Source organism: Bombina bombina, chromosome 10 (assembly GCF_027579735.1).
Source record: "Bombina bombina isolate aBomBom1 chromosome 10, aBomBom1.pri, whole genome shotgun sequence".
Taxonomy (NCBI): Eukaryota; Metazoa; Chordata; class Amphibia; order Anura; family Bombinatoridae; genus Bombina; species Bombina bombina.
This window is the reverse complement of record NC_069508.1, coordinates 160,106,230-160,127,497: the sequence shown is the minus strand read 5'-3', so window position 1 is coordinate 160,127,497 and position 21,268 is coordinate 160,106,230. Positions and strand designations below refer to the sequence as shown.

The 21,268-nt window shown below is 49.7% G+C and overlaps 1 protein-coding gene across 1 annotated transcript in view; it reads right to left on the bottom strand.

Annotated features, from left to right (window-relative positions):
* The window catches only part of FAM151A (family with sequence similarity 151 member A), an 80,632-nt gene that overhangs the window by 24,323 nt on the left and 35,041 nt on the right, over positions 1–21,268 (bottom strand). Inside the window, exons 2-4 of the mRNA XM_053693432.1 lie at positions 19,992–20,129; positions 13,450–13,599; positions 3,444–3,603 (exon numbers count right to left, since the gene is read on the bottom strand). Of these exons, the coding sequence (XP_053549407.1) occupies positions 3,444–3,603; positions 13,450–13,599; positions 19,992–20,129 (448 nt within the window). The remainder of the gene's footprint in view (positions 1–3,443; positions 3,604–13,449; positions 13,600–19,991; positions 20,130–21,268) is intronic.

The following is a 21,268-nucleotide window of genomic DNA, read 5'->3' as shown; positions in this document are numbered from 1 at the left end:
TATATAAGCGTTTGTGAGTGTATATAAATGTGTATAAGTCATTGTATATTTGTGTGTATATATATATATATATATATATATATATATACTGTATATATATAGTGAGGGGAAAAATTATTTGATCCCCTGCTGATTTTGTATGTTTTCCCGCTGACAAAGAAATGATCAGTCTTTAATTTTAATGGTAGGTTTATTTGAACAGTCAGAGACAGAATAACAACAAAAAATCCAGAAAAATACATTTACAAAAAGTGTTTAAATTGATTTACATTTTATTAAGTGAAATAAGTATTTGAACCTTTGCAAAACATGACTTAGTACTTGGTGGCAAAACACTTGTTGGCAATCACAGAGGTCAGACGTTTCTTGTAGTTGGCCACCAGGTTTGCACAAATCTCAGGAGGAATTTTGTCCCACTCCTCTTTGCAGATCCTCTCCAAGTCATTACGGTTTTGAGGCCGACGTTTGGCAACTCAAACCTTAAGCTTCCTCCACAGATTTTCTATGGGATTAAGGTTTGGAGACTGGCTAGGCCACTCCAGGACCTTAATGTGCTTCTTCTTGAGCCACTCCTTTGTTGCCTTAGCTGTGTGCTTAGAGTCATTGTCATGCTGGAATACCCATCCACGACCTATTTTCAATGCCCTGGCTGAGGGAAGGAGGTTCTCACAGAAGATTTAACAGTACATGTCCCCGTCCATCGTCCCTTTGATGCGGTGAAGTTGTCCTGTCCCCTTAGCAGAATAACACCCCCAAAGCATAATGTTTCCACCTCTATGTTTGAAGGTGGAGATGGTATTCTTGGGGCCATAGGCAGCATTCCTCCTCCTCCAAACACAGCGAGTTGAGTTGATGCCAAAGAGCTCAATATTGGTCTCATCTGACCACAACACTTTCACCCAGTTCTCCTCTGAATCATTCAGATGTTCACTGGCAAACCTCAGACAGGCCTGAGAATGTGCTTTCTTGAGCAGGGGGACCTTGTGGGCACTGCAAGATTTCAGTCCTTCACGACCTAGTGTGTTAGCAATTGTTTTCTTGGTGACTATGGTCCCAGCTGCCTTGAGATCATTGACAAGATTTTCCCGTGTAGTTCTGGGCTGATTCCTCACCGTTCTCATGATCACTGAAACTTCACAAGGTGGGATTTTGCATGGAGCCCCAGACCGAGGGAGATTGACAGTTATTTTTTGTTTCTTCCATTTGCGAATAATCGCACCAACTGTTGTCAACTTCTCACTAAACTGCTTGGTGATGGTCTTGTAGCCCATTCCACCCTTGTGTAGGTCTACAATCTTGTCCCTGACATCCTTGGACAGCTCTTTGGTTTTGGCCATGGTGAAGAGTTTGGAATCTGATTGATTGATTGCTTCTGTGGACAGGTGCCTCTGGGAGACAGAAATCTTGCTGATTGATAAGGGAACAAATACTTATTTCACCCATTAAAATTCAAATCAATTTATAACTTTTTTGAAATGCGTTTTTCTGGATTAAAATTATATACTGATCATTTCTTTGTCAATGGGCAAACGTACAAAATCAGCAGGGTATCAAATAATTTTCCCCTCACTGTATATATATATATATATATATATATATATATATATATTTATATATATATATAATATATGTGTGTATGTGCATAAGTGTATGTCTATATATGTATGTGTATATGTGGGTATATGTGTGTGTGTGTGTGTGTGTGTGTGTAAGTGAGTGTTTATATATATATATATATATATATATATAGATGTGTGTGTATGTATATATGTGTGTGTGTGTATGTGCATAAGTGTATATATATATATATATATATATATATATGTGTATATGAGTGTATGTGACTGTATATGAGTGTGTGTGTGTATAAGAGTGTGTGGGTGTGTGGGTGTGTATAAGTGTATGTATATACAGTGCCCTCCACTAATATTGACACCCTTGGTAAATATGAGCAAAGAAGGCAATGAAAATTGACTTTATTTTGTAACCTTTTGATCTTTTGTTAAAAAAATGCACAAAAATATACTCTGCTCTCATGGAAAGCAAACAATTGCAAACACAACACAGGTTTATCAAAAAAAAAATATTAAAAAAATCTTTGTTGAATGTGTGCCACAATTATTGGCAACCCTGTATATTTGAAGTATATTCCCATTGATATTTTAAATTTTTTAGTACATCTGGGTGACTAGGAACAGGAAATTGTTCAACCATGACTTCCTGTTTCACATGGGGTATAAATAAGAGGTAACACAAAGGCCAAATTCCCTTATTCATTTATCACAATGGGTAAGACCAAGGAATGATGTGCGGCAAAAGGTTGTTAAGCTTCACAAAATGGGAAGTGGCTATAAGAAAATAGCAAAAGCCTTGAAAATGCCCATTTCCACGATCAGGGCAATAATTAAGATATTCCAGTCAACTGGAAATGTTATGAATTAACCTGGAAGAGGACGTGTGTCTATATTGTCCCAACGCACTGTAAAGAGAATGTTTCAAGGGGCCAAAATATCTCTAAGGATTACAGCTGGAGAATTGCAAAAGCTAGTTGCGTCTTGGGGTCAGAAAGTCTTCAAAACTACGTTCAGACATCACCTACATCACCACAAGTTGTTTGGACGGGTTTCAAGAAAAGAGCCTCTACTCTCATCCAAAAACAAACTCAAGCATCTTCAGTTTGCCAGAAACTACTGGAACTTAAAATTGGATCGGGTTTTATGGTCAGATGAAACAAAAATAGAGCTTTTTGGCAATAAACACCAGAGGTGGGTTTGGCACACACAGAGAAGTAACCATATGGAAAAGTATTGGCAAAGGGAGGTAGCACAAAGTGAAGTATTGACACATACATTTTGGATAAACCTGTGTTGTGTTTGCAATTGTTTGATATCCATGAGAGCAGAGTATTTTTGTGTACTTTTCGACCGAAAGTTTAAAAGGTTAAACAATAAAGACAATTTTTTCACAGCGTTCTTTGCTAATATTTACCAAAGGTTCTAATATTAGTGGAGGGCACTGTATGTGTGTGTATGTGTATATGTGTATGTATATATGTGTGTGTGTGTATAAGTGTATGTATATGTGTGTGTGTGTGTATAAGTGTATGTATATGTGTGTGTGTGTATAAGTGAGTGTGGATATGAGTGGGTATATGTGTGTGTATATGTGTGAGTGTATATATGTGTATGTATATGTGTGAGTGTATATATGTGTATGTATATGTGTGAGTGTATATATGATGCTATGCATGTGTGTTTCTAGGTCACTGTATCGTCCTCTGCCATACATGTATGTGTCTGCCTTTCTATTTACAGAGTTATGTCCCTGTGTTGTGTGGCCCTATGTGTATGTATTTCTGTTTATCTCTGCCCATCATTCCCGCAATCTCTGGCTGCTACTATGCTGCCAGGCATTGTGAGGGTTAAGGTGTAACCAATACAAACCGACTGGCATTGACTGCAGCATTGAGGAACACGTTGGGACCATTCAAGATGTCGGCATTTACCCATACAGGACGGTTGATGGGAGCTTTGGAGCACTTAGCACGTAATATATCTAGAGATGGACCAACAGCCTCGATGCTTTTAAAATCTAGCTTGATACCTGCACAAAATCAGGGACAGAGCACTTATATTATACCCATATTACAAAGATTCACTGAGAGGGGTCTGGGGGCAGCACTGACAAAGAGGGGTCTGGGGGCAGCACAGACTGAGAGGGGTCTGGGGACAACACTGACTGAGAGGGGTCTGGGGGCAGCACTGACTGAGAGGGGTCTGGGGGCAGCACAGACTGAGAGGGGTCTGGGGGCAACACTGACTGAGAGGGGTCTGGGGGCAGCACAGACTGAGAGGGGTCTGGGGCCAGCACTGACTGAGAGGGGTCTGGGGGCAGCACAGACTGAGAGGGGTCTGGGGCCAGCACTGACTGAGAGGGGTCTGGGGGGCAGCACTGACTGAGAGGGGTTTGGGGGCAGCACATACTGAGAGGGGTCTGGGGGCAGCACTGACAGAGAGGGGTCTGGGGGCAGCACTGAGAGAGAGGGGTCTGGGGGCAGCACTGGCAGAGAGGGGTCTGGGGGCAGCACATACTTAGAGGGGTCTGTGGGCAGCACATACTGAGAGGGGTCTGGGGGCAGCACTGGCAGAGAGGGGTCTGGGGGCAGCACATACTTAGAGGGGTCTGGGGGCAGCACTGACAGAGAGGGGTCTGGGTGCAGTACAGACTGAGAGGGGTCTGGGGACAGCACTGACAGAGAGGGGTCTGGGGGCAGCACAGACTGAGAGGGGTCTGGGGGCAGCACTAACAGAGAGGAGTCTGGGGGCAGCACTGACAGAGTGGGGTCTGGGGGCAACACTGACTGAGAGGGGTCTGGGGGCAGCACAGACTGAGAGGGGTCTGGGGGCAGCACAGACTGAGAGGGGTCTGGGGCCAGCACTGACAGAGAGGGGTCTGGGGGCAGCACAGACTGAGAGGGATCTGGGGGCAACACTGACTGAGAGGGGTCTGGGGGCAGCACAGACTGAGAGGGGTCTGGGGGGCAGCACTGACTGAGAGGGGTTTGGGGGCAGCACATACTGAGAGGGGTCTGGGGGCAGCACTGACAGAGAGGGGTCTGGGGGCAGCACTGGCAGAGAGGGGTCTGGGGGCAGCACATACTTAGAGGGGTCTGTGGGCAGCACATACTGAGAGGGGTCTGGGGGCAGCACAGACTGAGAGGGGTCTGGGGGGCAGCACTGACTGAGAGGGGTTTGGGGGCAGCACATACTGAGAGGGGTCTGGGGGCAGCACTGACAGAGAGGGGTCTGGGGGCAGCACTAGCAGAGAGGGGTCTGGGGGCAGCACATACTTAGAGGGGTCTGTGGGCAGCACATACTGAGAGGGGCCTGGGGACAGCACTGACAGAGAGGGGTCCGGGGGCAGCACTGACAGAGAGGGGTCCGGGGGCAGCACTGACAGAGAGGGGTCTGGGGGCAGCACTGACAGAGAGGGGTCTGGGGCAGCACTGACAGAGTGGGGTCTGGGGGCAGCACTGACAGAGAGGGGTCTGGGGGCAGCACTAACAGAGAGGGGTCTGGGGGCAGCACTGACAGAGAGGGGTCTGGGGACAGCACTGACAGAGAGGGGTCTGGGGGCAGCACTAACAGAGAGGGGTCTGGGGACAGCACTGACAGAGAGGGGTCTGGGGGAAGCACTGGCAGAGAGGGGTCTGGGGGAAGCACATACTTAGAGGGGTCTGGGGGCAGCACAGACTGAGAGGGGTCTGGGGGCAGCACTGACAGAGAGGGGTCTGGGGGCAGCACTGACAGAGAGGGGTCTGGGGGCAGCACTGACAGAGAGGGGTCTGGGGGCAGCACTGACAGAGAGGGGTCTGGGGGCAGCACTGACAGAGAGGGGTCTGGGGGTAGCACTGACAGAGAGGGGTCTGGGGGCAGCACTGACAGAGAGGGGTCTGGGGACAGCACTGACAGAGAGGGGTCTGGGGGCAGCACTAACAGAGAGGGGTCTGGGGACAGCACTGACAGAGAGGGGTCTGTGGGAAGCACTGGCAGAGAGGGGTCTGGGGGAAGCACATACTTAGAGGGGTCTGGGGGCAGCACAGACTGAGAGGGGTCCGGGGGCATCACTGACAGAGAGGGGTCTGGGGGCAGCACTAGCAGAGAGGGGTCTGGGGGCAGCACATACTTAGAGGGGTCTGTGGGCAGCACATACTGAGAGGGGTCTGGGGACAGCACTGACAGAGAGGGGTCCGGGGGCAGCACTGACAGAGAGGGGTCCGGGGGCAGCACTGACAGAGAGGGGTCTGGGGGCAGCACTGACAGAGAGGGGTCTGGGGCAGCACTGACAGAGTGGGGTCTGGGGGCAGCACTGACAGAGAGGGGTCTGGGGGCAGCACTAACAGAGAGGGGTCTGGGGGCAGCACTGACAGAGAGGGGTCTGGGGACAGCACTGACAGAGAGGGGTCTGGGGGCAGCACTAACAGAGAGGGGTCTGGGGACAGCACTGACAGAGAGGGGTCTGGGGGAAGCACTGGCAGAGAGGGGTCTGGGGGAAGCACATACTTAGAGGGGTCTGGGGGCAGCACAGACTGAGAGGGGTCTGGGGGCAGCACTGACAGAGAGGGGTCTGGGGGCAGCACTGACAGAGAGGGGTCTGGGGGCAGCACTGACAGAGAGGGGTCTGGGGGCAGCACTGACAGAGAGGGGTCTGGGGGCAGCACTGACAGAGAGGGGTCTGGGGGTAGCACTGACAGAGAGGGGTCTGGGGGCAGCACTGACAGAGAGGGGTCTGGGGACAGCACTGACAGAGAGGGGTCTGGGGGCAGCACTAACAGAGAGGGGTCTGGGGACAGCACTGACAGAGAGGGGTCTGTGGGAAGCACTGGCAGAGAGGGGTCTGGGGGAAGCACATACTTAGAGGGGTCTGGGGGCAGCACAGACTGAGAGGGGTCCGGGGGCATCACTGACAGAGAGGGGTCTGGGGGCAGCACTGACAGAGAGGGGTCTGGGGCAGCACTGACAGAGAGGGGTCTGGGGACAGCACTGACAGAGAGGGGTCTGGGGGCAGCACTGACAGAGGGGGGTCTGGGGGCAGCACTTACAGAGAGGGGTCTGGGGGCAGCACTGACAGAGAGGGGTCTGGGGCAGCACTGACAGAGAGGGGTCTGGGGACAGCACTGACAGAGAGGGGTCTGGGGGCAGCACAGACTGAGAGGGGTCTGGGGCCAGCACTGACTGAGAGGGGTCTGGGGGCAGCACAGACTGAGAGGGGTCTGGGGCCAGCACTGACTGAGAGGGGTCTGGGGGGCAGCACTGACTGAGAGGGGTTTGGGGGCAGCACATACTGAGAGGGGTCTGGGGGCAGCACTGACAGAGAGGGGTCTGGGGGCAGCACTGACAGAGAGGGGTCTGGGGGCAGCACTGGCAGAGAGGGGTCTGGGGGCAGCACATACTTAGAGGGGTCTGTGGGCAGCACATACTGAGAGGGGTCTGGGGGCAGCACTGGCAGAGAGGGGTCTGGGGGCAGCACATACTTAGAGGGGTCTGGGGGCAGCACTGACAGAGAGGGGTCTGGGTGCAGTACAGACTGAGAGGGGTCTGGGGACAGCACTGACAGAGAGGGGTCTGGGGGCAGCACAGACTGAGAGGGGTCTGGGGGCAGCACTAACAGAGAGGAGTCTGGGGGCAGCACTGACAGAGTGGGGTCTGGGGGCAACACTGACTGAGAGGGGTCTGGGGGCAGCACAGACTGAGAGGGGTCTGGGGGCAGCACAGACTGAGAGGGGTCTGGGGCCAGCACTGACAGAGAGGGGTCTGGGGGCAGCACAGACTGAGAGGGATCTGGGGGCAACACTGACTGAGAGGGGTCTGGGGGCAGCACAGACTGATAGGGGTCTGGGGGGCAGCACTGACTGAGAGGGGTTTGGGGGCAGCACATACTGAGAGGGGTCTGGGGGCAGCACTGACAGAGAGGGGTCTGGGGGCAGCACTGGCAGAGAGGGGTCTGGGGGCAGCACATACTTAGAGGGGTCTGTGGGCAGCACATACTGAGAGGGGTCTGGGGACAGCACTGACAGAGAGGGGTCCGGGGGCAGCACTGACAGAGAGGGGTCTGGGGGCAGCACTGACAGAGAGGGGTCTGGGGCAGCACTGACAGAGTGGGGTCTGGGGGCAGCACTGACAGAGAGGGGTCTGGGGGCAGCACTAACAGAGAGGGGTCTGGGGGCAGCACTGACAGAGAGGGGTCTGGGGACAGCACTGACAGAGAGGGGTCTGGGGGCAGCACTAACAGAGAGGGCTCTGGGGACAGCACTGACAGAGAGGGGTCTGGGGGAAGCACTGGCAGAGAGGGGTCTGGGGGAAGCACATACTTAGAGGGGTCTGGGGGCAGCACAGACTGAGAGGGGTCTGGGGGCAGCACTGACAGAGAGGGGTCTGGGGGCAGCACTGACAGAGAGGGGTCTGGGGGCAGCACTGACAGAGAGGGGTCTGGGGGCAGCACTGACAGAGAGGGGTTTGGGGGCAGCACTGACAGAGAGGGGTCTGGGGGCAGCACTGACTGAGAGGGGTCTGGGGGCAGCACTGACAGAGAGGGGTCTGGGGGCAGCACTGACAGAGAGGGGTCTGGGGGCAGCACTGACAGAGAGGGGTCTGGGGGCAGCACTGACTGAGAGGGGTCTGGGGGCAGCACTGACAGAGAGGGGTCTGGGGGCAGCACTGACTGAGAGGGGTCTGGGGGCAGCACTGACTGAGAGGGGTCTGGGGGCAGCACTGACAGAGAGGGGTCTGGGGGCAGCACTGACAGAGAGGGGTCTGGGGGCAGCACAGACAGAGTGGGGTCTGGGGGCAGCACTGACAGAGAGGGGTTTGGGGGCAGCACTGACTGAGAGGGGTCTGGGGGCAGCACTGACTGAGAGGGGATTGGGGGCAGCACTAACAGAGAGGGGTCTGGGGGCAGCACATACTTAGAGGGGTCTGGGGGCAGCACTAACAGAGAGGGGTCTGGGGGCAGCACATACTTAGAGGGGTCTGGGGGCAGCACTGACAGAGAGGGGTCTGGGGGCAGCACTGACAGAGAGGGGTCTGGGGGCAGCACATACTTAGAGGGGTCTGGGGGCAGCACTGACAGAGAGGGGTCTGGGGGCAGCATTGACAGAGAGGGGTCTGGGGGCAGCACTGACAGAGAGGGGTCTGGGGGCAGCACATACTTAGAGGGGTCTGGGGGCAGCACATATTTAGAGGGGTCTGGGGGCAGCACTGACAGAGAGGGGTCTGGGGACAGCACTGACAGAGAAGGGTCTGGGGGCAGCACTGACAGAGATGGGTCTGGGGGCAGAACTGACAGAGAGGTGTCTGGGGGCAGCACTGACAGAGAGGGGTTTGGGGGCAGCACTGACAGAGAGGGGTTTGGGGGCAGCACATACTGAGAGGGGTCTGGGGGCAGCACTGACTGAGAGGGGTCTGGGGGCAGCACTGACAGAGAGGGGTCTGGGGGCAGCACTGACTGAGAGGGGTTTGGGGGCAGCACATACTGAGAGGGGTCTGGGGGCAGCACTGACTGAGAGGGGTCTGGGGGCAGCACTGACAGAGAGGGGTCTGGGGGCAGCACTGACAGAGAGGGGTCTGGGGGCAGCACTGACAGAGTGGGGTCTGGGGGCAGCACTGACAGAGAGGGGTTTGGGGGCAGCACATACTGAGAGGGGTCTGGGGGCAGCACTGACTGAGAGGGGTCTGGGGGCAGCACTGACTGAGAGGGGTCTGGGGGCAGCACTGACTGAGAGGGGTTTGGGGGCAGCACATACTGAGAGGGGTCTGGGGGCAGCACTGACTGAGAGGGGTCTGGGGGCAGCACTGACAGAGAGGGGTCTGGGGGCAGCACTGACAGAGAGGGGTCTGGGGGCAGCACATACTTAGAGGGGTCTGGGGGCAGCACTGACAGAGTGGGGTCTGGGGGCAGCACTGACAGAGAGGGGTCTGGGGGCAGCACATACTTAGAGGGGTCTGGGGGCAGCACTGACAGAGAGGGGTCTGGGGGCAGCACTGACAGAGTGGGGTCTGGGGGCAGCACTGACAGAGTGGGGTTTGGGGGCAGCACTGACAGAGAGGGGTTTGGGGGCAGCACTGACAGAGAGGGGTCTGGGGGCAGCACTGACTGAGAGGGGTTTGGGGGCAGCACATACTGAGAGGGGTCTGGGGGCAGCACTGACAGAGAGGGGTCTGGGGGCAGCACAGACTGAGAGGGGTCTGGGGGCAGCACAGACTGAGAGGGGTCTGGGGACAGCACTGACAGAGAGGGGTTTGGGGGCAGCACTGACAGAGAGGGGTCTGGGGGCAGAACTGACAGAGAGGGGTTTGGGGGCAGCACTGACAGAGAGGGGTCTGGGGACAGCACTGACAGAGAGGGGTCTGGGGGCAGAACTGACAGAGAGGTGTCTGGCGGCAGCACTGACTGAGAGGGGTCTGGGGGCAGCACATACTTAGAGGGGTCTGGGGGCAGCACTGACAGAGTGGGGTCCGGGGGCAGCACTGACAGAGTGGGGTCTGGGGGCAGCACTGACAGAGAGGGGTCCGGGGGCAGCATTGACTGAGAGGGGATTGGGGGCAGCACTAACAGAGAGGGGTCTGGGGGCAGCACATATTTAGAGGGGTCTGGGGGCAGCACTGACAGAGAGGGGTCTGGGGGCAGCACTGACAGAGAGGGGTCTGGGGGAAGCACATACTTAGAGGGGTCTGGGGGCAGCACTGACAGAGAGGGGTCTGGGGGCAGAACTGACAGAGAGGGGTCTGGGGGCAGCACAGACTGAGAGGGGTCTGGGGGCAGCACTGACAGAGAGAGGTTTGGGGGCAGCACTGACTGAGAGGGGTTTGGGGGCAGCACATACTGAGAGGGGTCTGGGGGCAGCACTGACTGAGAGGGGTTTGGGGGCAGCACATACTGAGAGGGGTCTGGGGGCAGCACTGACTGAGAGGGGTTTGGGGGCAGCACATACTGAGAGGGGTCTGGGGGCAGCACTGACTGAGAGGGGTTTGGGGGCAGCACATACTTAGAGGGGTCTGGGGGCAGCACTGACAGAGAGGGGTCTGGGGGCAGCACTGACAGAGAGGGGTCTGGGGGCAGCACTGACAGAGAGGGGTCTGGGGGCAGCACTGACAGAGAGGGGTCTGGGGGCAGCACTGACAGAGAGGGGTCTGGGGGCAGCACTGACAGAGTGGGGTCTGGGGCAGCACTGACAGAGAGGGGTTTGGGGGCAGCACTGACAGAGAGGGGTCTGGGGGCAGCACTGACTGAGAGGGGTCTGGGGACAGCACTGACAGAGAAGGGTCTGGGGGCAGCACTGACAGAGATGGGTCTGGGGGCAGAACTGACAGAGAGGTGTCTGGGGGCAGCACTGACAGAGAGGGGTTTGGGGGCAGCACTGACAGAGAGGGGTTTGGGGGCAGCACATACTGAGAGGGGTCTGGGGGCAGCACTGACTGAGAGGGGTCTGGGGGCAGCACTGACAGAGAGGGGTCTGGGGGCAGCACTGACTGAGAGGGGTTTGGGGGCAGCACATACTGAGAGGGGTCTGGGGGCAGCACTGACTGAGAGGGGTCTGGGGGCAGCACTGACAGAGAGGGGTCTGGGGGCAGCACTGACAGAGAGGGGTCTGGGGGCAGCACTGACAGAGTGGGGTCTGGGGGCAGCACTGACAGAGAGGGGTTTGGGGGCAGCACATACTGAGAGGGGTCTGGGGGCAGCACTGACTGAGAGGGGTCTGGGGGCAGCACTGACAGAGAGGGGTCTGGGGGCAGCACTGACTGAGAGGGGTTTGGGGGCAGCACATACTGAGAGGGGTCTGGGGGCAGCACTGACAGAGAGGGGTCTGGGGGCAGCACTGACAGAGAGGGGTCTGGGGGCAGCACTGACAGAGAGGGGTCTGGGGGCAGCACATACTTAGAGGGGTCTGGGGGCAGCACTGACAGAGAGGGGTCTGGGGGCAGCACTGACAGAGAGGGGTCTGGGGGCAGCACATACTTAGAGGGGTCTGGGGGCAGCACTGACAGAGAGGGGTCTGGGGGCAGCACTGACAGAGTGGGGTCTGGGGGCAGCACTGACAGAGTGGGGTTTGGGGGCAGCACTGACAGAGAGGGGTTTGGGGGCAGCACTGACAGAGAGGGGTCTGGGGGCAGCACTGACTGAGAGGGGTTTGGGGGCAGCACATACTGAGAGGGGTCTGGGGGCAGCACTGACAGAGAGGGGTCTGGGGGCAGCACAGACTGAGAGGGGTCTGGGGGCAGCACAGACTGAGAGGGGTCTGGGGACAGCACTGACAGAGAGGGGTTTGGGGGCAGCACTGACAGAGAGGGGTCTGGGGGCAGAACTGACAGAGAGGGGTTTGGGGGCAGCACTGACAGAGAGGGGTCTGGGGACAGCACTGACAGAGAGGGGTCTGGGGGCAGAACTGACAGAGAGGTGTCTGGCGGCAGCACTGACTGAGAGGGGTCTGGGGGCAGCACATACTTAGAGGGGTCTGGGGGCAGCACTGACAGAGTGGGGTCCGGGGGCAGCACTGACAGAGTGGGGTCTGGGGGCAGCACTGACAGAGAGGGGTCCGGGGGCAGCATTGACTGAGAGGGGATTGGGGGCAGCACTAACAGAGAGGGGTCTGGGGGCAGCACATATTTAGAGGGGTCTGGGGGCAGCACTGACAGAGAGGGGTCTGGGGGCAGCACTGACAGAGAGGGGTCTGGGGGAAGCACATACTTAGAGGGGTCTGGGGGCAGCACTGACAGAGAGGGGTCTGGGGGCAGAACTGACAGAGAGGGGTCTGGGGGCAGCACAGACTGAGAGGGGTCTGGGGGCAGCACTGACAGAGAGAGGTTTGGGGGCAGCACTGACTGAGAGGGGTTTGGGGGCAGCACATACTGAGAGGGGTCTGGGGGCAGCACTGACTGAGAGGGGTTTGGGGGCAGCACATACTGAGAGGGGTCTGGGGGCAGCACTGACTGAGAGGGGTTTGGGGGCAGCACATACTGAGAGGGGTCTGGGGGCAGCACTGACTGAGAGGGGTTTGGGGGCAGCACATACTTAGAGGGGTCTGGGGGCAGCACTGACAGAGAGGGGTCTGGGGGCAGCACTGACAGAGAGGGGTCTGGGGGCAGCACTGACAGAGAGGGGTCTGGGGGCAGCACTGACAGAGAGGGGTCTGGGGGCAGCACTGACAGAGAGGGGTCTGGGGGCAGCACTGACAGAGTGGGGTCTGGGGCAGCACTGACAGAGAGGGGTTTGGGGGCAGCACTGACAGAGAGGGGTCTGGGGGCAGCACTGACTGAGAGGGGATTGGGGGCAGCACTAACAGAGAGGGGTCTGGGGGCAGCACATACTTAGAGGGGTCTGGGGGCAGCACTAACAGAGAGGGGTCTGGGGGCAGCACTGACAGAGAGGGGTCTGGGGGCAGCACATACTTAGAGGGGTCTGGGGGCAGCACTGACTGAGAGGGGTCTGGGGGCAGCACTGACAGAGAGGGGTCTGGGGGCAGCACATACTTAGAGGGGTCTGGGGGCAGCACTGACAGAGAGGGGTCTGGGGGCAGCACTGACAGAGTGGGGTCTGGGGGCAGCACTGACAGAGAGGGGATTGGGGGCAGCACTAACAGAGAGGGGTTTGGGGGCAGCACTGACAGAGAGGGGTTTGGGGGAAGCACTGACAGAGAGGGGTCTGGGGACAGCACTGACAGAGAGGGGTCTGGGGGCAGCACTGACAGAGAGGGGTCTGGGGGCAGCACTGACAGAGAGGGGTTTGGGGGAAGCACATACTTAGAGGGGTCTGGGGGCAGCACTGACAGAGAGGGGTCTGGGGGCAGAACTGACAGAGAGGGGTCTGGGGGCAGCACTGACAGAGAGGGGTTTGGGGGAAGCACATACTTAGAGGGGTCTGGGGGCAGCACAGACTGAGAGGGGTAGTCACTACCTTTTGTAGAATCTACAACAGTGTTGATCCAGTTCTGTAGGGTGTTATCGCTATAAACATCGGGGGGATGGGCCATTATTGGTAAATCTGTCTGATTGGGGGTTCGATGTCCCTCCACATTGACATCTGCTTCTAGGATCATAATGCCACCTGAAATTACATTAAATTATGCAGTCATTTAGTCACTGTGCGTGTGTTTGTAACGTGCAAATAGAGATATATATGTATATTTATGACACACTGCATGGATCTCTGTATAATGTAAGCCGTCTGTCATGGTGCAAGTCTCAAAAATTATTTTGTTAAAAAAAAGTCTAATATACGACATGGGCAGTTTAATGCCTGCTTGCTTTATAAGGAGCTTAATCTCAGTATAGCACCATACAGGGAGAGGTTATACAAAGCAGGTGCCTTACACTATAGAAAATTAACAAACACTCTAAAATTGTTAAACACATACTGTATACAACTCTAATTTTTTCGTTTATAACTCAGATATAACATAAAATTTGAAACAACTTTTCAATTTACTTCTATCATCAAATTTCTTCTTTCCCTTTGTTGAAAAGCAGGAAGGTAAATTAAAGGGACAGTCAAGTTCAATGTCATTTTAAACAACTTTCCAATTTACTTTAATAAACAATTTTGCTTTGTTCTCTTGGTATTCTAGTTGAAAGCAAACCTAGGAAGGTGCATATGATAATTTCTAAGCCCTTGAAGGCCGCCTCTATTTTATTTACTTTTCACAGCAGGGGAGATCTAGCTCATGTAGGCCATATAGATAGCATTGTGATCACGCCCGTGGCTAGTGGCAGACACTGCACTAATTTGCTAAAATGCAAGTCAATAGATAATAACTAAAAGTCATGTGATTAGGGGCGGTCAGAAGATGCTTAGATACAAGTTAGTCACAGAAGTAAAAAGTGTATTAATATAACAGTGTTGGTTTTCCAAAACTGGGGAATGGGTAATAAAGGGATTATCTATCTTTTTAAACAACAAAAATTCTGGTGTTGACTGTCCCTTTAAGGAGTGTGCACATGTCAGCTGTTTTGCAACAATATTACTGTATACATTAGCAAGAGCTAAGTCTATATCAGACAGACATAGACTGTATCATGTAACCTATATCAGGCAGACATAGGCTGTATGTAACCTATATCAGACGGACATAGGTTGTATGTAACCTATATCAGACAGACATAGGTTGTATGTAACCTATATCAGACAGACATAGGCTGTATGTAACCAATATCAGACATAGGCAGTATGTAACCTATATTAGACAGACATAGGCTGTATGTAACCTATATCAGACAGGCATAGGCTGTAAGTAACCTATATCAGACAGACATAGGATGTAAGTAACCTATATCAGACATAGGCTGTATGTAACCTATATTAGACAGACATAGGCTGTATGTAACCTATATCAGACAGGCATAGGCTGTAAGTAACCTATATCAGACAGACATAGGCAGTATGTAACCTATATCAGACAGACATAGGCTGTATGTAACCTATATCAGAAATACATAGGCTATATGTAACCTATATCAGACAGACATAGGCAGTATGTAACCTATATCAGACAGACATAGGCTGTATGTAACCTATATCAGACAGACATAGGCTGTATGTAACCTATATCAGACAGACATAGGCTGTATGTAACCTATATCAGACAGACATAGGCTGTATGTAACCTATATCAGACAGACATAGGCTGTATGTAACACATATCAGACAGACATAGGCTGTATGTAACCTATATCAGACAGACATAGGCTGTATGTAACCTATATCAGACATACATAGGCTGTATGTAACCTATATCAGACAGACATAGGCTGTATGTAACCTATATCAGACATACATAGGCAATATGTAACCTATATCAGACAGACATAGGCTGTATATAACCTATATCAGACAGACATAGGCTGTATGTAACCTATATCAGACAGACATAGGCTGTATGTAACCTATATCAGACAGACATAGGCTGTATGTAACCTATATCAGACATACATAGGCTGTATGTAACCTATATCAGACAGACATAGGCTGTATGTAACCTATATCAGACAGACATAGGCCATATGTAACCTATATCAGACAGACATAGTCAGTATGTAACCTATATCAGACAGACATAGGCTGTATGTAACCTATATCAGACAGACATAGGCTGTATGTAACCTATATCAGACAGACATAGGCTATATGTAACCTATATCAGACAGACATAGTCAGTATGTAACCTATATCAGACAGACATAGACTGTATGTAACCTATATCAGACAGACATAGGCTGTATGTAACATATATCAGACAGACATAGGCAGTATGTAACCTATATCAGACAGACATAGGCTGTATGTAACCTATATCAGACAGACATAGGCTATATGTAACCTATATCAGACAGACATAGTCAGTATGTAACCTATATCAGACAGACATAGACTGTATGTAACCTATATCAGACAGACATAGGCTGTATGTAACATATATCAGACAGACATAGGCAGTATGTAACCTATATCAGACAGACATAGGCTGTATGTAACCTATATCAGAAAGACATAGGCTATATGTAACCTATATCAGACAGACATAGGCAGTATGTAACATATATCAGACAAACATAGGCTGTATGTAACCTATATCAGACAGACATAGGCTGTATGTAACCTATATCAGACAGACATAGGCTCTATGTAACATATATCAGACAGACATAGGCAGTATGTAACCTATATCAGACAGACATAGGCTGTATGTAACCTATATCAGACAGACATAGGCTGTATGTAACCTATATCAGACAGACATAGGCTGTATGTAACACATATCAGACAGACATAGGCTGTATGTAACCTATATCAGACAGACATAGGCTGTATGTAACCTATATCAGACATACATAGGCTGTATGTAACCTATATCAGACAGACATAGGCTGTATGTAACCTATATCAGACATACATAGGCAATATATAACCTATATCAGACAGACATAGGCTGTATATAACCTATATCAGACAGACATAGGCTGTATGTAACCTATATCAGACAGACATAGGCTGTATGTAACCTATATCAGACAGACATAGGCTGTATGTAACCTATATCAGACATACATAGGCTGTATGTAACCTATATCAGACAGACATAGGCTGTATGTAACCTATATCAGACAGACATAGGCCATATGTAACCTATATCAGACAGACATAGTCAGTATGTAACCTATATCAGACAGACATAGGCTGTATGTAACCTATATCAGAAAGACATAGGCTGTATGTAACCTATATCAGACAGACATAGGCTGTATGTAACCTATATCAGACAGACATAGGCTGTATGTAACCTATATCAGACAGACATAGGCTGTATGTAACCTATATCAGACATACATAGGCTGTATGTAACCTATATCAGACAAACATAGGCTGTATGTAACCTATATCAGACAGACATAGGCCATATGTAACCTATATCAGACAGACATAGTCAGTATGTAACCTATATCAGACAGAGATAGGCTGTATGTAACCTATATCAGACAGACATAGGCCATATGTAATCTATATCAGACAGAAATAGTCAGTATATAACCTATATCAGACAGACATAGGCAGTATGTAACCTATATCAGACAGACATAGGAAGTATGTAACCTATATCAGACAGACATAGTCAGTATGTAACCTATATCAGACAGAAGTAGACTGTATGTAACCTATATCAGACATACATAGTCAGTATGTAACCTATATCAGACAGACATAGGCTGTATGTAACCTATATCAGACATACATAGTCAGTATGTAACCTATATCAGACAGACATAGGCTTTATGTAACCTATATCAGACAGACATAGGCTGTATGTAACCTATATCAGACATACATAGGCTGTATGTAACCTATATCAGACAGACATAGGCTGTATGTAACCTATATCAGACAGACATAGGCTATATGTAACCTATATCAGACAGACATAGTCAGTATGTAACCTATATCAGACAGACATAGGCTGTATGTAACCTATATCAGAAAGACATAGGCTGTATGTAACCTATATCAGACAGACATAGGCTGTATGTAACCTATATCAGACAGACATAGGCTGTATGTAACCTATATCAGACAGACATAGGCTGTATGTAACCTATATCAGACATACATAGGCTGTATGTAACCTATATCAGACAGACATAGGCCGAATGTAACCTATATCAGACAGACATAGGCCATATGTAACCTATATCAGACAGACATAGTCAGTATGTAACCTATATCAGACAGAGATAGGCTGTATGTAACCTATATCAGACAGACATAGGCCATATGTAATCTATATCAGACAGACATAGTCAGTATGTAACCTATATCAGACAGAGATAGGCTGTATGTAACCTATATCAGACAGACATAGGCCATATGTAATCTATATCAGACAGAAATAGTCAGTATATAACCTATATCAGACAGACATAGGCAGTATGTAACCTATATCAGACAGACATAGGCAGTATGTAACCTATATCAGACAGACATAGTCAGTATGTAACCTATATCAGACAGAAGTAGACTGTATGTAACCTATATCAGACAGACATAGGCCATATGTAACCTATATCAGACAGAAGTAGACTGTATGTAACCTATATCAGACATATATAGGCTGTATGTAACCTATATCAGACATACATAGTCAGTATGTAACCTATATCAGACAGACATAGGCTGTTTGTAACCTATATCAGACATACATAGTCAGTATGTAACCTATATCAGACAGACATAGGCTTTATGTAACCTATATCAGACAGACATAGGCTGTATGTAACCTATATCAGACATACATAGGCTGTATGTAACCTATATCAGACAGACATAGGCAGTATGTAACCTATATCAGACAGACATAGTCAGTATGTAACCTATATCAGACAGACATAGGCTGTATGTAACCTATATCAGACAGACATAGGCAGTATGTAACCTATATCAGACAGACATAGGCTGTATGTAACCTATATCAGACATACATAGGCTGTATGTAACCTATATTTGACAGACATAGGCAGTATGTAACCTATATCAGACAGACATAGGCCATATGTAACCTATATCAGACAGACATAGGCTGTATGTAACCAATATCAGACATACATAGGCTGTATGTAACCTATATCAGACAGACATAGGCAGTATGTAACCTATATCAGACAGACATAGTCAGTATGTAACCTATATCAGACAGACATAGGCTGTATGTAACCTATATCAGACAGACATAGGCAGTATGTAACCTATATCAGACAGACATAGTCAGTATGTAACCTATATCAGACAGACATAGGCCATATGTAACCTATATCAGACAGACATAGTCAGTATGTAACCTATATCAGACAGACATAGGCTGTATGTAACCTATATCAGACAGAAGTAGACTGTATATAACCTATATCAGACAGACATAGTCAGTATGTAACCTATATCAGACAGACATAGTCAGTATGTAACCTATATCAGACAGACATAGTCAGTATGTAACCTATATCAGACATACATAGGCTGTATGTAACCTATATCAGACAGACATAGGCAGTATGTAACCTATATCAGACAGACATAGTCAGTATGTAACCTATATCAGACAGACATAGGCAGTATGTAACCTATATCAGACAGACATAGTCAGTATGTAACCTATATCAGACAGACATAGGCTGTATGTAACCTATATCAGACAGACATAGTCAGTATGTAACCTATATCAGACAGACATAGTCAGTATGTAACCTATATCAGACAGACATAGTCAGTATGTAACCTATATCAGACAGACATAGTCAGTATGTAACCTATATCAGACAGACATAGTCAGTATGTAACCTATATCAGACAGACATAGTCAGTATGTAACCTATATCAGACAGACATAGGCTGTATGTAACCTATATCAGACAGACATAGTCAGTATGTAACCTATATCAGACAGACATAGGCTGTATGTAACCTATATCAGACAGACATAGTCAGTATGTAACCTATATCAGACAGACATAGTCAGTATGTAACCTATATCAGACAGACATAGTCAGTATGTAACCTATATCAGACAGACATAGTCAGTATGTAACCTATATCAGACAGACATAGTCAGTATGTAACCTATATCAGACAGACATAGTCAGTATGTAACCTATATCAGACAGACATAGGCTGTATGTAACCTATATCAGACAGACATAGTCAGTATGTAACCTATATCAGACAGACATAGGCTGTATGTAACCTATATCAGACAGACATAGTCAGTATGTAACCTATATCAGACAGACATAGTCAGTATGTAACCTATATCAGACAGACATAGTCAGTATGTAACCTATATCAGACAGACATAGTCAGTATGTAACCTATATCAGACAGACATAGGCAGTATGTAACCTATATCAGACAGAAGTAGACTGTATATAACCTATAATAATATTATTAGGAGAGCTCATTACTGTTTAGTGCTTCATTCATCTGACTTATGCTGTTGGCACCATGGTACCAGCTCACTAGGAGTCCGTCTTTGGCATCAATTCTCTTTTGGCTCATTAGATAATCCAGCATGTCACTCCCAGTGTGGAAAGAGACGGAGCCTGTAGAGAAATAAATCACACGTTAGAAGCCTCATACAGGACATGCTCTGCACAACAACGTCATTGGTTTAGTGTGCGGTCAGCGTGACATGTTCGGCCTTTTACATGAGGGACCGTGGTGGAATATTTTACTTGCAATGTATGTAGTTAAACTAAACAATTATTTGCCCTGAATATATCAAAGCTGTTTAAAGGGACATAAAACCCATTTTTTTTTCATGATTGAGATAGAACATGTGATTTTAAAAAAAACTTTCTAATTTACTTCTTTATCAATTTTTATTTGTTCTATTGGAATCTTTTGTTGAAAATCAGGTATTCTTAGGCCAGCCCATTTCTGGAATGCTATATGGCAGCAGTTTAGCAAGAATGTTATCCATTTGCAAGAGCACTAGATGGCAGCAGTTTAGCAAGAAGGTTATCCATTTGCAAGAGCACTAGATGGCAGCAGTTTTACAAGAATGTTATCCATTTGCAAGAGCACTAGATGGCAGCAGTTTAGCAAGAATGTTATCCATTTGCAAGAGCACTAGATGGCAGCAATTTAGCAAGAATGTTATCCATTTGCAAGAGCACTAGATGGCAGCAGTTTTGCTAGAATGTTATCCATTTGCAAGAGCACTAGATGGCAGCAGTTTTACAAGAATGTTATCCATTTGCAAGAGCACTAGATGGCAGCAGTTTAGCAAGAATGTTATCCATTTGCAAGAGCACTAGATGGCAGCAGTTTTACAAGAATGTTATCCATTTGCAAGAGCACTAGATGGCAGCAGTTTAGCAAGAATGTTATCCATTTGCAAGAGCACTAGATGGCAGCAGTTTTGTAAGAATGTTATCCATTTGCAAGAGCACTAGATGGCAGCAGTTTAGCAAGAATGTTATCCATTTGCAAGAGCACTAGATGGCAGCCGTTTTATAAGAATGTTATCCATTTGCAAGAGCACTAGAGGGCAGCAGTTTTATAAGAATGTTATCCATTTGCAAGAGCACTAGATGGCAGCCGTTTTGCAGGAATGTTATCCATTTGCAAGAGCACTAGATGGCAGCAATTTAGCAAGAATGTTATCCATTTGCAAGAGCACTAGATGGCAGCAGTTTAGCAAGAATGTTATCCATTTGCAAGAGCACTAGATGGCAGC